Source organism: Porites lutea, chromosome 1 (genome assembly GCF_958299795.1).
Source record: "Porites lutea chromosome 1, jaPorLute2.1, whole genome shotgun sequence".
Lineage (NCBI taxonomy): Eukaryota > Metazoa > Cnidaria > Anthozoa > Scleractinia > Poritidae > Porites > Porites lutea.
In genome coordinates this window covers 43164510-43181234 of record NC_133201.1, presented here as the reverse complement: position 1 = coordinate 43181234, position 16725 = coordinate 43164510, and the positions used below count along the sequence as shown (strand labels likewise).

At 39.8% G+C, this 16725-nt stretch overlaps 2 protein-coding genes across 2 annotated transcripts; both read left to right on the top strand.

The window, feature by feature from the left end:
* Positions 1-243: 243 nt before the first annotated feature.
* On the top strand, positions 244-2107 carry LOC140930096 (uncharacterized). Its single transcript, XM_073379762.1, has 2 exons — positions 244-345; positions 1460-2107. The coding sequence occupies exons 1-2, from the start codon at positions 244-246 to the stop codon at positions 2105-2107; spliced, it is 750 nt and encodes a 249-aa protein (XP_073235863.1).
* A 12146-nt stretch (positions 2108-14253) lies between these two features.
* LOC140930088 (uncharacterized) lies at positions 14254-14919 on the top strand. The gene has a single exon (XM_073379750.1). The coding sequence runs from the start codon at positions 14254-14256 to the stop codon at positions 14917-14919; it is 666 nt and encodes a 221-aa protein (XP_073235851.1).
* Positions 14920-16725: the final 1806 nt, after the last annotated feature.

Below are 16725 nucleotides of genomic sequence, written 5' to 3'. Positions count from 1 at the left end.
AATAAGTTAGACGAAGAACTGACTTTGTGGATGTGCTACCTCTAAATCATTATTTATCTATTATTCATTTATTTAATTGTGATGTCGTTAACAGAGTGATCATTAATAAGAAAGTGTTCTGAGACTGTGGTTTGGAGATATTAGATGGGTTGTCAACTGGTTAACTGGTTGAAACGGTCTTTGAGTCGTCGTTTGGTTTCACCTATGTATTGTTTAGAGCAGTGGTTGCATTGTATCATGAAAATGACGATTTTGGAGTTACAGTCAATGTCATTAGTGATAGTTGAGGTTTCGCCTGTTGCGTGGAATGTGTATGATGTTTGCCCGTCAGATGTGTATTTACAAGTGAGACAGTTTTTTTCCGCATGGGTATGATCCCTGGGGCTGGTTGTGTTGTGTGAGATTGCGGAGTTTGGCCCTAACTAGAAAATCACTGAGGTTACTACTACGTCTATAAGCTACAATGGGTGCAGCTTTAAAGACGTTGTAGCAACGGGGGAATGAAATAAGGATGTGAAACTGTTTGCGACTAATGGATGAGGTGGAACGAAGGGCTGGGTTGTAGGAGGTAACAAAAGGGAACACGTTCTGGTTTGTCCAGTATTGAAGTGTCATGGGGCGTAAGTGCTTCTGCCTGTGTGATGTTGTTAACTAGCTGTATTTCCGTTGAAGGAAATAGCGGTTATAGCCAAGTTTGTAAAGATAGTCAATAAGTCTATTAATGCGTAGTGTGAAGATCTCATTGGTTGAACAAATGCGGCGGAGTCTAGGAGCTAGACCGAAAGGAATAACACGTTTGGTGTGAATGGGATGACATGACTGACGAATGTAGTAAGTATTGATGTTTGTCTGTAGGTTTGGTGTAAAGGTCAGTGACGATTTTGCCATTGTGAAGTGAGACGTTGGCATCGAGAAAGGTGAAGGAATAGCGCATGTGAATTTTATGGTGGGGTGAATGTCATTGAGAAAGGAAGTGAATGTGTTAAGGTCCTGTATTTACGGGCTCATTCCCAAACCCGTAAGCACTGGGGTCGAGAATGCCCCTCATCCCTTCTTATCGCGCAAGTTTAAAAAAAAGCGAAACGATGATCGAAAATATCGCAGGCATGTGAGTTTGTAGCAAGTGCATAGAGTTCAACTTACGTCATAAAGTCCAATTTCATCGTTTTTTTGATCGTTTTAGTGTGGACAGTCGAATCTGCAGCAAAACGGTAGTGTGGACGCGAATAGAGTGATGCCTTTACGATGACAACGAAAACGCACACTTTTAAAAACGCATTAGTACGGACATACATAGCCTAAGTAGCTTTGCTGTAAATTACTTTTAAAACAAAGCAATAATGAATTAGCTAAAAAGAGCGCACCATTGTCCTCAAGTTTATTAGTTGAAAGATCAAGATGCTTATTTTAAACTACAATGACTTAAAATAAAAACTCTTTACCTTTACTTTCTATTTAGATCATGACAGATTTGAAAGTTATTGGCGCTGGACTGGGTCGTACTGGAACTAAATCCCTGCAGCAAGCGCTTGTTCTCTTAGGATTTGGACCCTGCCATCATATGACAGAAATAGTCCCAGATAATCAAGAGCATTTCCTAATGTGGAAAGAGATATTCAACAGCAGTGAGGACAAGAGTGAAAAACTGAAAGAAGCCTTCAAGGGTTATGTGGCTACTACAGATTACCCTGGCTGTTTATTTTATAGAGAGTTCCTTCAGTGGAATCCTGATGCTAAAGTGATTCTTACTGTGCGTGATAATCCTGAGAAGTGGGTTGAATCTGTTCGAGCGACAATTTTCCGTGTCAAATCTACTAAAGAATCTGATTCCAATTCAGCACGACAAGAATTTTACCATTCCTTTAACGCTTGTGTGACAAAAGTTCATGGTGTTGACCCAGGAAAACCAGAAACTGATTTACGGAAGTTTTATTTAGATTGGAATGAAGAAGTGAAAAGGAATGTCAAGGAAGAAAATTTGTTAATTTTTAATGTTAAAGAGGGTTGGGATCCTCTATGTAAGTTTTTAGATGTTCCAGAGCCCCAGCAACCATTTCCAAATGTGAATTCCAGGGAGGCTTACCAAAACCAAAATGCAAAGCATTAGGTTAAAAAAACCTGAACTTTAGTTCTGATCTGGAACTCAAATAACAGTCTTATTATAAGAGAATTAGCCTGCGAATATAGCCGTCTTTCCTCGCTTCTCGCCGCTCAGGTAAATTAAGGCATGGGCCACCAATGATTCAGTCGAAAAGTAATGGAGGGTGGTCGATCTCTGAGCACTTTAAAAACACTAGAAAGATGAGACTTTGCCAGATACATACATGTGTGGTTTCTGTCAATTTGGTGTTTTTCAATCATGCAAATGTTGTCATGTGACTCCACACAGCCAGAAAACAATTAAAAATCTTTAAACAAAAATGGCAACACTTTTGAATGTGAGTTATTAAACCGGACTAGTTTAGGACTATGTGTAATGCAAGCATCTAAAAAACTGTGCTTGGCCTTTTTTGAATTTTTTAAAACGCCCGTAACAACTACGGGTATACGTACGTGCACTCGTAACGTAAGTGAGTTGCATTAAATCACTTAAGTGGTCCACTTAGGGAATTCACTTAAGTAGTTGCACTTACGATTTTCGTAAGTGTTCACTTAAGTGTCGTTTATGCAACAGAAATTGCGGGTGTTGCATAAAACTATTTTTACGGGAAAAATAGCACGTAAATTTACGGGACCTATGTAGGTCCCGTATTGTTACTGTTTTTACTAAAGTTAACTAGATCTTTTACTGAGAAGTGAAAAAAAGTAATTTTTCTTCACGTAATTCGTTCTAATGCGCTTTGTTAAACTCTGATGTACACTTTAAAGCCGACGTTGTGAAAAAAGAAGAAGAATTATCATTTTCAGTAGACATTGAAGAAAAATAACCGATTGCATGCAAATTTCAATTTTTTGAGTGGCTTAAAAGTGTTCGAAAGGACTTAAAACTTTATTTACACTCACCGATGGTTAGCTTAAAAACAAAAAATAGTGAGTCATTAATAAAGTACTATATCAAAGTTACGTTTGCCTTTAAGTGAGCCCGTAAGTTACCACGTAAAGCAGTAACTTAGGAGAGTGTCAAGTGCGTTTCATGCAACACCCGTAATTGTACCCATAACGAATTCGTAAGTGACCTACTTAAGTGGGCACTTTATTAAGTGTAGGTTTTATGCAACCGGGCCCAGGACCCCAGTTGCATAAAACGCCAGTAAGAATTACACGTGTACGTATGTGCACTCGTAACTTAAGTGAGTTGCATTAAATTACTTAAGTGGTCCACTTAGGGATTTCAGTTAAGTGACTGCACTTACGATTTGCTTAAGTGTTCACCTAAGTGTCGTTTATGCAAAAGAAGTCGCGGGTGTTGCATAAAACTTTTTTTCCGGGAAAAATAGCACGTAGATTTACGAGACCTGTGTAGCTCCCGTATCCTTACTGTTTTTAACAAAGGTAATGAGATCCTTCACTGAGAAGTGAAAAAAGAGGTTTTTCTTTACGTACTTCCGATCTAATGCGCTTTGTAAACCTATGATGTACACTTTATAAAGCCGTCGGTAAGAAAAAAGAACAACAACAAACATTTCCAGTGGATATTGAAGTAAAATAACGATTGCATGCAAACTTAATTTCAATGAGAGGCTTTTAAGAGCGACTGTCTGTAAATATCGACCAAAATCGACTTTTTGTGGCACAAGTTCCAAATTCGAATTTCCCTCATTTTTGGCTCATCGATAACCCTTAATGAGTAATGAAACATGCTGTAGTTAGTTTTCCCAAGTAACGTATTCTTTTGTTAAAATTCGAGAAAACTCATTTTGCCCGTTCGGAGCTCAAAATCCACTTCCGGTAAAGCGAAATTTTACACAAATTCCATTGACTTGTACGTCGAACCACAACGATTTGGCAGCCTTTGTAGAACACGAATAGTTTTTATGACCCTTTCTTTCTTATAAGACGATAAATTTATGAAAGCTGTAATAAGTTTGTGGCCAAAAAGGTATTGTTAAAAATAGGCCCTATTGACAATTTCTACCGTTCAAAATTATAGGGTTAAAATAATGTAAATTTTTACAATGCGCTATAACTTAGAATTTCGCAAATTGACTTTCTACTGCTTAACTAGGCCCCAATATATCAGAAAATCGAAACAAATCTCTGGGCAAACGATTTTAACTAGCCCGCAAGACGCCGTGTTCAACCCTAATTTTGCGGAAAAATCGCGACATCCCAGTGGTTAAAAATAACGTGACACGGCCCGTCACGCCAGCGGTGTTCTTTCAACATTCTATTCAACGCTGATCACATGCCAAATTCCAGCATACAATCCATATTACATCTTTCAGTACACTTATCTTATTTAGAAGAGTCATTTTGTTTGGATACAATATATAGTGTAGAACTGCCCAAAAGTCGGCTTTTTTGAGCGACGCCGGCAAGAGTCGACGACCGGAGCCAAAGAAAACAAACTTTAAACAAGTACAGTCGTGTGTTTTATTAATTTAAGCATGCGTCAAAAGGCATAAATACGTTAAATTTAAGACGGGGATAACCAATATTAACTAATTAGAACTCTTTTTTTTTCTTGCGAGTTTTCTCTTAATTATGTATAAGTATAAATGTACGTTTCGATGTATTACTATCACGCTTATAAAGTTACATTGTAACGAACGTTTCAGAAAACATTTTAACTCGTTTCGATCGACGATGAAACACCATCATCAAAAACAAATCACCAGAAACTTTCCTCTACAGCAAAACGGAAAATAGAAAAAAAGTGTCGTTTTACTAATTCTAAAGCAGGAATAGTTGAAGCGTGATCATGAGCTTTTAAAAATGGCAAATGCTCCTAAATGGACATCTATAGATCCCTTGCATCGCCATTGGAAAAAAACTCTCTGGCCCACTATGAACTACCCTATTCCGGGCGTAGTGGACAGTGGACAGTGGACAGTGGACATTAACTTTGCTGCCTTTAGGATGGGCGCTTATTCGAGGTGGGCGCCAATTCGAGGTTGGGCGCTTATTCGAATAAATACGGTATTCAACTTGAGCGTCGAGCACTTTTGGCGCTTTGTTATTGATCAGCGGGAACGGACTTGGTATTACTAACTTTTCAACTGCTTTTAGACTGCGAACCTTTTTTTCCTTTCTTGTTTTTTTTCTTTTATTTTTTCTATGTCATTTTCTATTGTATTTTTTAGACTTATTTTTCGATTCTCTTCCCAGTCTCACTCACCTCTCCCCTCCCCCGCCGTGCCCCCTCTGCTCCAGACAAGAGGGAACGACCATTTTGTTTTGCTCCAGACCATTACCTCGACTATTCCGCCTTCTTGGCTTACGCAAAAAGTACGGGCTGCTTTGTGGCCTGAAAGACTTTGCACTGATTGACGTTTTAGTGTCATGGAAACTCTAGCTGTATTACTGAACAGCAGATGACAGGTTAAAAAAGACTGAAAGTTCCTTTCAACAGCGTTTGGAAAGAGAACATCGTCTTTTCCGCAAAAAAAACAAAAACAAAACAAAAACAATAGGGAAACAAAATAGAGTATAATACTAAACCTAAGAAGAACCTTGTAACGAACGAATGGGAACACCTAAAAAGGAAAGACAGACTTGAGGACTTTCCTCATCCTCCGTAACCTTAGTCCATGAAACTTAGACGCCCAAGCAGGCCTCCAAAACCTTACCTTTGTCTTTGTCACAAACCGAATACTAGAAGACTGAAAGCCTTAGTCCGTTTTACCTAAGTACCGTGTAGATCTCCAGAAGAATTGTTGCAGCCGGCCCTCAAAACCCCAAGAGACTTCGCCTGCTGCTGGTCAACATATAGGAAGGCTATTCCAAAGAACTGCTCCAAAAAACTATTTTTCTTAACATTTGTCTGGGGTAGAGGAATAGCGAGTTTTCTGTTGGTGTCTCTTAATAAGTAATTAGAGATATTGCAACGATCTGCCATTGCTACGATCTATTATGCACTTAACAAGGCCCCTCAAAGTACTTAAGATATATGATGCATAGTCTGCGATATACCCGCCTCTCACTGCTCTTTGACGAAACGTCCCTTGCGGCAGATAGCGATGAGAGGAAGCTTTATCGCAGGCTCTTGGCATCAAGGCTTTTCTACTATTTACATTGGTAAACCGGTCGCTTCACGGTTTGGGCAAATGGTGAGGAGAATTCAGGACTGATTAATTTTGATTCCGTTCGGTGATCGCGTTTACCATTTTCCTAAGTCAGTTTCGTTTAATGAAAAACGGCCGCGAAAGCCTGAAACTAATATTCAAAAAAGGTTTGAAGACATGAAATCCGAACTTCAGACTGGAAGTTTCCAACCAGGAAAAAAGGCGATTCCTTTTTCAGACGTTCGTTTGTTTCAGGAATTTTCCACTGAAACGTCGAAAGCAATCCGAAACTGAGTTTATGGTAAGCCTGGCAAAGCACCAAAGAGTCCTCTTAGTTTTTTTAATGGGTCATAGGTATGAGCTATAGTCAAGCAGTAGCCTCATGATTCACACACGTCGTCATACAAGTATATGCTCCTCTTGGGCCATCCACGTAGCTTTTTTTCAGTTTTGAAAGCCCGCAAGGGTAAAAACTTCGAAAAGAACTATTGCACCAATACTTAGTCTAAAATATTTTTATTCTTTAAAATTGCTTCAAGGAAATTAGTTTTTATAAACCAAATGACATTGATTGGCGATGATTTAATTCGCAAATATCTCTCAATGCAAAAATTCATTCAGTAATCAGTTTTAGTTTTTAGATTTTGTTCTGTTTATATACCATTTTTTGAGGGAAATCGCCAGTCTGATACTGAACATGAAAGTATGTGACGCTATCCCAGGGACCCTAAATGTTGTATCTGAAGAAAATGCTGCAATCAATGAGAATAATAGGTTTACTGAAAGATTTAATTTCGAACCGGCTTTTAATCTGCCTTTAAGTAAATTGTTTAAAGCATATCTATCGGTAACACTGGCGTGACGGGCCGTGTAACGCTATTTTTAACCACGGCAATGTCGCGTTTTTTTTTGCAAAATTAGGGTTGAACTCAACGTTTTGCGGGCTACTTAAAATCGTTTGCCCAGAGATTTGTTTCGATTTTCTGATAGACTGGGGCCTAGTTAAGCAGTAGAAAGTCAATTTGCGAAATTTTAAGTTACAGCGCATTGTAAAAATTTGCTTTATTTTATCCCTATAATTTTGAACGGCAGAAATTATCAATAGGGCCTATTTTTAACAATACCTTTTTGGCCACAAAATTATTACAGCTTTCACACATTTATCGCCTTGTAATAAAGAAAGGGTCATAAAAACTATTCGTGTTCTTCAAAGGCTGCCAAATCGTTGGGGTTTGACGTACGAGTCAATGGAATTTGCGTAAAATTTCGCTGTACCGCAAGTGGATTTTGAGCTCTGAACTGGCAAAATGCGTTTTCTCGAATTTTAACAAAAGAACACGTTATTTGGGAAAACTAACTACGGCATGTTTCATTACTCATTAAGGGTTATCGATGAGCCAAATATGAGCGAAATCAAATTTTCAACTTGTGCCGACCGTGGGTCGATATTTACGGAAAGCCACTCTTAAGTATTCATGTGCCCTTAAGTGAGCCCGTTAGTTACCGGTAACACGTAAAACTGAAACTTACGAGAGTGCTGAGTGTGTTCCATGCAACAACTGTAAGCGTACCCAGTGAGCACTTAACTTTAATCAGCTATATTACACAGAATTAATAATTAAATTGATGAATTCACGGAATTTTTCCGTAAATTCACATTTGTTGAAATTTGTCTCATTATGTAATGATTTACGTAATAATTTGTTATCAAATCATGCTGATGATACTTGATTGACTATAGTAATCATTGCATTACATTATCATTGTTATGATTTGTTTGTTTGTTTGTTTGTTTGTTTTATGTTAAAGCTTTTGCAATACTGTAACTACATAATTATAGTCATGCAAATAAAGCTTATGTTGTTGTTGTTGTTAAGTGCAGGTTTTATGCAACCGAGCCCAGGCCCCGTTAATCTTTCACTACTTTGATTATCATACACTTAAAACATTTCTCCGCTTCTGACAGGCTCAAATCCTACGGCTAATTCTTCATAACCAGCTGGCATTGACCAAATTTGGAAGAAGTTTGTGAGATCCAGAAAATGACCTAAATAATACAGTGTAATCGCCAGAAAAAGTGACAGCAACAGCGAGAATCATCCCTTGGGATGAAGTTGCGTTTCTTGGTAGAGGAGAACACACAGTTCTGTTGAATGGAAAGCGCCCCTCATCTCCTAAGGATAGCTAGCTAGGTAGTTGTGAACGAGAATTACCAAAGTAATAATAACAACATGAATACAAAAAAAATGATAAATAAATTAACACTTGAAGTGTGGTTACAAGCTGGGCATCTCGGACACCTAGGGCCTGGCAACTGGCTGTTTTATATGAAGTTAGCAGAAGTTAGCCAGCTCTGACAGTCGCGTTGGCCCGCTTTATAGGGCCTGCTCGGCTCATGCCCATCCAGGATATAGTTTCCCAAATTTTTTCTGTGTTTATAAGAGATAGCCCGGTTCCAGGCTCCGAGATAGTCGGGTCCCCTGGGATTGAGAAAGCACGAATCGCGTACCTTTCACTTTCGCGTCTTCCCACTATCTGAGAACCTGGAACAAGATAAAAAGGTGAAAAAGGAAAGGCGGGCTGACCCGCTTGCCGTTATCTCGGCCCGAGAAATTTAACGTGGCCGGCCCGAGTAACAGGGTTACTCTACCTATGCGTCGCTTAAACTGAAACCGCCCGAGTCGTCACTACTTTCGTGCCACAGAAATACAGGACAAAAAAGGCCGGAAATTCTATTTTTCTGTTGTTGGCTTTTCCGCTGGAATACTATTTTCAGAGCCCGCTGTGTTTGCAGCACCAGAACGAATGGGTGTGCTATAAATAATGACGTGGGCGGTTAAGGAACCTGTAAGTGTTTTTACTTTATTGAAAGAGCACTAAGGAGCTGTAATGTTGCAGACGTAAAAGTTTATGCAAACGTGAGTCAGTTTTAAAGCGACTTGGCGTGAAGTGACATAATGACTTTTGTAATCCACAACAGAATTTGGGCAATCATATTTAAATAATCTTCACATCAGTTCAAAAATAACATTGCTAAGTCAGAAATAGTAGTCAGTCAATATTCGGCTACGGGGCAATTTTAAGAGTATAATTATTCTGGAACCAAATCTGGGAGTCTTTGGTTTAAAATGGTGAACTCCAATTCGAAAAATCGGGAGGAAAACGGAGACCATTTCGCCAGTTTTCCCTTGGGAACAAAAGAATCGACTGCATTTATAAAATAAGACCATCAACACAATTTTTTCCATAAGAAATACGCTTATACGACTGCCGAAATAAGTCGCTTAAACTTAGTTTGTGTTGTTTGCTACGTGACTAGATACGTTCCCGGCTTATATATTTAACGGCGCAGAAAAGTAAAATGGATCTCAAGATTCTTTAAATAAATCGCACGTACGCAGGAACCGAATGCTATGCTAATAATAAAAAGTTTGTGGCTCTCGTTTCAACTTAAAAGTACAAATTTAATTGAGGTAGTAGGTAACCCAAAATAGCTACGAGAAAATCGCACAAATCATAAGGTTTTCAAAGGCTTTTGAAAAACATGCCCTACTTTTTCTATAGCTAGTAGCTTCATGGGCGAAGTTTCCCGATGATGTTAAGATGACCGGGGACGAGATCGAAATGTCTTCTACGAAAATGCTTTTTGACTATAGCAAAATAAATTTTACATGCTCATTAAAAAAGATTTTTCTTTTTAATTTGTCTTTACGGGGAAATTTTTTCTGATTAACACCGACACCTGTTATAACTTTCGCTACATTCGTGCCTTTGCAAGTTTAAAATTATCAAGAAAAAAGATTTGATCATTTAATATGCTAAATTAACACATCCTTACTGCGTCACCGCATAAATTATTTGGCTACATTGGCATTAGCTTGCGAACCACAGACGTATTTCCGGTCGTCGCTTCTCTTCCTCATTTTAAAAAAACTCTGAGAGCTCTTGCAGGCTACATTGGCAGAGAACTTAGTAAAGAAGTTCAAGGCCGCTCATGAATCCCCTCTCAAGAGTTGGGAGAAAGCATCGCGTTATAAAATAAAAAAGGGGGCCTTCTGAAGAGCCATAATAAACTTAAAACGTAGAAAGTTCAGCTCTTTGCGTGCATTTAATAGTCAAGGTGGTGGTTGTGGGAGTTTGCCGAGGATCAGCGAGGATGGCATAAGCGCTTATGGGCCTATCATGGATTATGGACCTGTATGAAATGTTCAGAACGTTCATTACGTAAAAATTATATTTTTAGTACATAGCACTCAAAATGTCACTAGATAATAGTGCTAATGACTGCACTAAAATTACTCGGGTATGACATATTTTGAGCTTGATTAGAGATGCTAATGAGGTAAGATTGCATAATTATGTCCAGCTGTCACTCAAAAGGGACCGGCCTGTCTGTGTCCCTTCTGGAGTGAACAGCGGGACACCAGCCGGAGACTGCCCCGTTGTTCGACCGGTAATCTCGTACCCAGATCTCTTGTCAGTTTAGGTACGTGTGGTCGAGTTACGCACGTCCGGTTCTCGACGTCGTTTGGATCGGAGAGGCAAGAGTCATAGACGCTGGAACGTGGTGAGTTAATTTGAAAATAATACTTTCTTACCTTTCGACTTTCAATGTCTCTTGGTTTTATAACCTGGGTACTTATACAAACGGTGTAAATAGATAAATAGTGCAGTATTCCTCTCCTTGTCATCGTAATTTAAGCTGTGTCCCGCCCACCCATTCAATTCTTCTATTTTTGTACTTTTGTTGTTATCTTTGATCTTTTTTTTTTTTGTGCTCTGAGTGTCGGCTTAAAGTTCAATGAACTCCACGGAAGTTACAAACGAGTAGCTTACAAGTCCTCTGCTACACTTCAGTGGTCTTTGCATTAGCTTAATTATAAGCGTTAGTCATAATCTGCTCTCAATGAATCTGCATTCATTTCGTGCATGCTCCTGGTGTAGATAAAGTTTTCAAGGTCGTATTCCTGTTTTGACTCCTTTTGCGCTGTCTCTAATAAAGTCTCTAATAAATGATATGAGATAAGTTTTGAAACGATTTCAACGACCTAGCATTTCCTCCAGCATAATATTAATACCAGTGACCAGGAGCCCCTAGTCTGCTTCACAGCCAACCGTTCCTTGTGTACGTGGCAGCGCCGGTCAGTTTTTTGGTCAGTACTTATAGAGCGCGCAAGGCAAACACACGAAGGGGAAAGCAGGTGCCGGCTTTGAAAGCTCTAGTTTTCCGTTTTCAACGTTCTCTGACGATGCGTAGAATTCTTTTGGACTGCAAGCAGTCTCTTATTTTTCTTTGCAAAGTTACTGCAGGGAAAGTCCACGCACGTGAGCGGCGAAGCCGGGTTCAGGAGCCGCGATTAAAAGAGGGCGTCTCGTCCCAATCCGTTATTGTAACATAACGTCGTGGTTTGCAATCAGGCTAGCTGAGATAAGAACTAGACGGATTTTAAGACGATAGGCGGACTGCAAGCAGTCTAAATTTTTTTGGCTAAGAGCGCCTCTTGGGAGTTAGCCTGTCACCACGATTTCAGAAATATGGATACATTTCGAGGCGTTTAGGCTTTCTGTCCACGCAAATGCGTTAAGCGTTTTCATCGAAATCGCGTCGATTTGAAAACGCTCTCGAAACTGGGCCAAACGAAAGCGCATAGAGTGTGAATAAGCTTTAATGCATTGTGCTAGCATAATTTTTGGCATAATTCCCGTCTTCATTGCGATTTAGAAGCATGATTTTCATGTATTTCGTGAAAAACCCATTTCTAGAATAATTTGCACTTTTGGCTAGTTTTTTAGCACGGAAATTGTCCTTTTTTGATCATGCAACCAATCATTTTTAGCCCAGGATAAGTGTTAAGGGCAAATTTAAGTAACGTAATTAAAACTGAATTAGTAATAACAATTTTTTGCCTGCTCATTGTCACATTCATGGGACCCGTGGGTCCAACAAGACTTTTCCCACAGGACTCGACGGATGCGCAAACCTGACTAAGGCGGTTACCCAAGATATAGCGTCTGTGTGCTGTTTTTTTGTTTGGGTTTTTAGTTTTCAGAGAATGAATTATGATTCTTAAAAGTTTCTAGATGTAAATGAAGTAAATGTGTTTGCCATTTACTTGTACGTTGCATAGTTATTGAGACAAAAGAAGCAAGGTTTATTTTACAGTAGGGAATATATATATATTGCCAATATTTCGGAAGGCACAGCCTCCCTTATTCAGGGTCGTACATATAATGAAGAGGTTAAGCTGAAATAGAGAGTAGCATGCAATATGGTACTATAATTATAACACGTGAAACTTTAAATGAGGAAAAAGTGAACGTTGAAAGCAAAAACCGTTGAAGGTCTTGAAGCAGTGATTGGAAAGAAATTTGAAAAGTAAAAATAGTATAAATAAATGACAAGTAGAAGAAATAAAGACGGTATTACATTTCATCTTTCTTATTCATACCTAATCGTTCAAGAGTTTTACCTCTCTCGATGAGGTATGCTTCTCTTGCTTTTCGTACACTGTCTCCCTTCAGTAGATTTAATGAGATCTAGTGGGAGCTCTCTTGGGAAGCAAGGGATGGCGCAGTGGTGAGAGCGCTCGCCTCCCACCAATGTGGCCCGGGTTTAAATCCCGGCGTCGACGCCATATGTGGGTTGATTTTGTTGTTGGTTCTCTCCTTTGCTCCGAGAGGTTTTCTCCGGGTACTCCGGTTTTCCCCTCTCCCCAAAAACCAACATTTCCAAATTCCAGTTCGACCAGGAATAAGTTAGACGAAGAACTGACTTTGTGGATGTGCTACCTCTAAATCATTATTTATTTATTATTCATTTATTTAAGTGTGATGTCGTTAGCAGAGTGATCATTAGTAAGAAAGTGTTCTGAGACTGTGATGAGTTTGGACATATTAGATGGGTTTTCACCTGGTTGAAACGGTCTTTGAGTCGTCGTTTGGTTTCACCTATCTATGTATTGTTTAGAGCAGTGGTTGCATTGTATCATGAAAATGACGATTTTAGAGTTACAGTCAATGTGATTAGTGATAGGTGTGGTTTCGCCTGTAGCGTGGAATATGTATGATGTTTGCCCGTCAGATGTGTATTTACAAGTGAAGCAGTTTTTTCCGCATGGGTATGATCCCTGGGGCTGGTTGAGTTGTGTGAGATTGCGAAGTTGGCCCTAACTAGAAAATCACTGAGGTTACTACTACGTCTATAAGTTATAATGGGTTCAGCTTTAAAGACGTTATAGCAACGGGGGAATGAAATAAGGATGTGAAACTGTTTGCGAATAATGGATGAGATGGAACGAAGGGCTGGGTTGTAGGTGGTAACAAAAGGGAACACGTTCTGGTTTGTTCAGTATTGAAGTGTCATGGGGCGCGAGTGCTTCTGCCCGTGTGATGTTGTTAACTCGCTGTATTTCCGTTGAAGGAAATAGCGGTTATAGCCAAGTTTGTAAAGATAGTCAATAAGTCCATTGGTGCGTAGTGTGAAGATCTCATTGGTTGAACAAATGCGGCGGAGTCTAGGAGCTAGACTGAAAGGAATAGCACGTTTGGTGTGCATGGGATAACATAACTGACGAATGTAGTAAGTATTGATGTTTGTCTGTAGGTTTGGTGTAAAGGTCAGTGACGATTTTGCCATTGTGAAGTGAGATGTTGGCATCGAGGAGGGGTATGGATGTGAAGGAACAGTCGCATGAAAGCAAAAAAGTAAAACGATGAACGAAAATATCGCAGGCACGTGAGTTTGTAGCAAGTGCATAGAGTTCAACTTATGTCATAAAGTCCAACTTCATCCTTTGTTGAACGTTTGAGTGTGGACAGTCGAATCTGCAGCAAAACGGTAGTGTGGACACGAATAGAGCGACGCCTTTACGATGACAACGAAAACGCTCAGTTTTAAAAACGCATTAGTATGGACATACATAGCCTAAGTAGCTTTGCTGTGAATTACTTTTAAAACAAAGCAATAATGGATTAGTTAAAAAGAGCGCACCATTGTCCTCAACTTTATTAGTTGAAACATCAAGATGCTTATTTTAAACTACCAGGACTTAAAATAAAGACCTCTTTACCTTTACCTTCTATTTAGATCATGACAGATCTGAAAGTTATTGGCGCTGGACTGGGTCGTACTGGAACTAAATCCCTGCAGCAAGCGCTTGTTCTCTTAGGATTTGGACCTTGCCATCATATGACAGAAATAGTCCCAGATAATCAAGAGCATTTCCTAATGTGGAAAGAGATATTCAGCGGCAGTGAGGAGAAGAGTGAAAAACTGAAAGAAGCCTTCAGGGGTTATGTGGCTACTACGGATTACCCTGGCTGTTTATTTTATAAAGAGTTCCTTCAGTGGAATCCTGATGCTAAAGTGATTCTTACTGTGCGAGATAATCCTGAGAAGTGGGTTGAATCTGTTCGAGCGACAATTTTCCCCGTCAAATCTACTAAAGAATCTGATTCCAATTCAGCACAGCAAGAATTTTCCCATTCCTTTAACGCTTGTGTGACGAAAGTTCATGGTGTTGACCCAGAAGAACCAGAAACTGATTTACGGAAGTTTTATTTAGATTGGAATGAAGAAGTGAAAAGGAATGTCAAGGAGGAAAATTTGTTAGTTTTCAACGTTAAAGAGGGTTGGGATCCTCTATGTAAGTTTTTAGATGTTTCACAGCCCGAGCAGCCATTTCCAAATGTGAATTCCAGGGAGGCTTACCAGAAACAAAATGCAAAGCATTTAGTTAAAAAAACTGAACTTTAGTTCTGATCTGGAACACAAATAACAGTCTTATTATAAGAGTATTAGCCTACAAATATAGCCGTCTCTTCTCGCTTCTCGCCGCTCAGGTAAATTAAGGCATGGGCCCCCGATGATTCAGTCAAAAAGTGATAGAGAGTGGTCTATCCCTGAGCACTTTAAAAGCACTAGAAAGATGAGACTTTGCCAGATACATACATGTGCGGTTTCTGTCAATTTGGTGTTTTTCAATTATGCAAATGTTGTCATGTGACTCCACACGGCCAGAAAACAATTAAAGATCTTTAAACAAAAAATACAACACTTTTTAATGTGAGTTATTAAACCGTACTGGTTTAGGCAATGTGTAATGCAAGCATCTAAAAAACTGTGCTTGGCCTTTTTTGAATTTTTTACTGGTTTAAAAAATAAGCGGTTTTTTCAATGTTTCAAGAACAAGCTTTTTCAAACTGTGGAGGTCACGTGACCTAATTTTGCATACTGAATTTTAAAGCACGAAATTGGCACAAACTAAAAATGTGCAGCTGGCAAAGTTTCCTATAATACTGTGAAAGGTTTGAACCCAGGAGTCATTTCAAAAGTAAGTTGAGTTTGATCGTCCGGGTGAACGTAGTCCTGAATAGGACTGTAGTTGTTGACAGTGACTGACGTTTCGACAACCTGTGCGAGAGAAAGTTTTCTATGTCTACATCTAAAGCTCTTAGATCTAGGCCACCCCCTCACTTTTGAAGTGAGCAGATTGAGGCCAATTGAGGCCAATGCCTTGATTTACCTGAGCGCTAGGGATGATTTCGTTACGGCGAGGAGCGAGGAGAGACAACAGTATTCGCAGGCTATAAGAGCATGAATGAGTTTTAAGCTTGGGAATCGTCATTGTCATTATCATTTTATTTGATAGGGTGGTTATGTGGATTGCGGTCCAGGCCCCCTTAATCTTTCACTGTTAAATTTATTATCATGCACTTAAAATATTTCTCCGCTTCTGATAAGCTCAAATCCCATGGCTAATTCTCCATAACCAGCTGGCATTGACCAAATTTGGAAGAGGTTTGCGATATCGGGAAAATGACATAAACAATACAGTGTAATCGCCAGGAAAAGTGACAGCAACCGAGAATTCCTTGGGACGTAGTTGCGTTTTTAGGTAGAGGGGAACACACACTTATGTTGAATGAAAATTCGCCCCTCATCTCATAAGGATAGCTAGCTAGGTAGTTGTGAGCGAGAATTACCAAAGTAATGATAAATAAATAAAGACAGGAGCCCATCATTGATGGGCTCCTGATAAAGACCTGAAGTGTGGTTACAAGCTGGGCATCTCGGACACTTAGAACCTGGCAACTGGCTGTTTTATATAGTGAGCCAGCCCTGATAGTTTGACTGGCCCGATTTATCAGGCTACCTCGGCTCATGCCTATCCAGGATATAGTTTCCCAAATTGTTGCCTTGTTTATAAGAGGTAGCCCGGCCCAGGCTCCGAGATAGTGGGGTCCCCGAGGATTGAGAAAGCGCGAATCACCTACCTTTCACTTGCGCGTCTTCCCACTATTTGAGAGCCTGGAACAGGCTAAAAAGAGAAGGCAGGCTGACCCCTGACCCGCTTCGCGCTTGCCGATATCTCGGCTCGAGAAATTTATCGTGGCCAGCCCGGGTAACAGGGCTACTCTACTCATGCGTCACTTCAACTGAAACCGCCCGAGTCCTTACTGCTATCATGCCACAGAAATACATGAGGACAAAAAATAGCCTGTGTAGCAGGTGTCGAAAGGGGTAGGGGATAGGGAGGAAGGGGGGAAAGGGGAGGGGGAT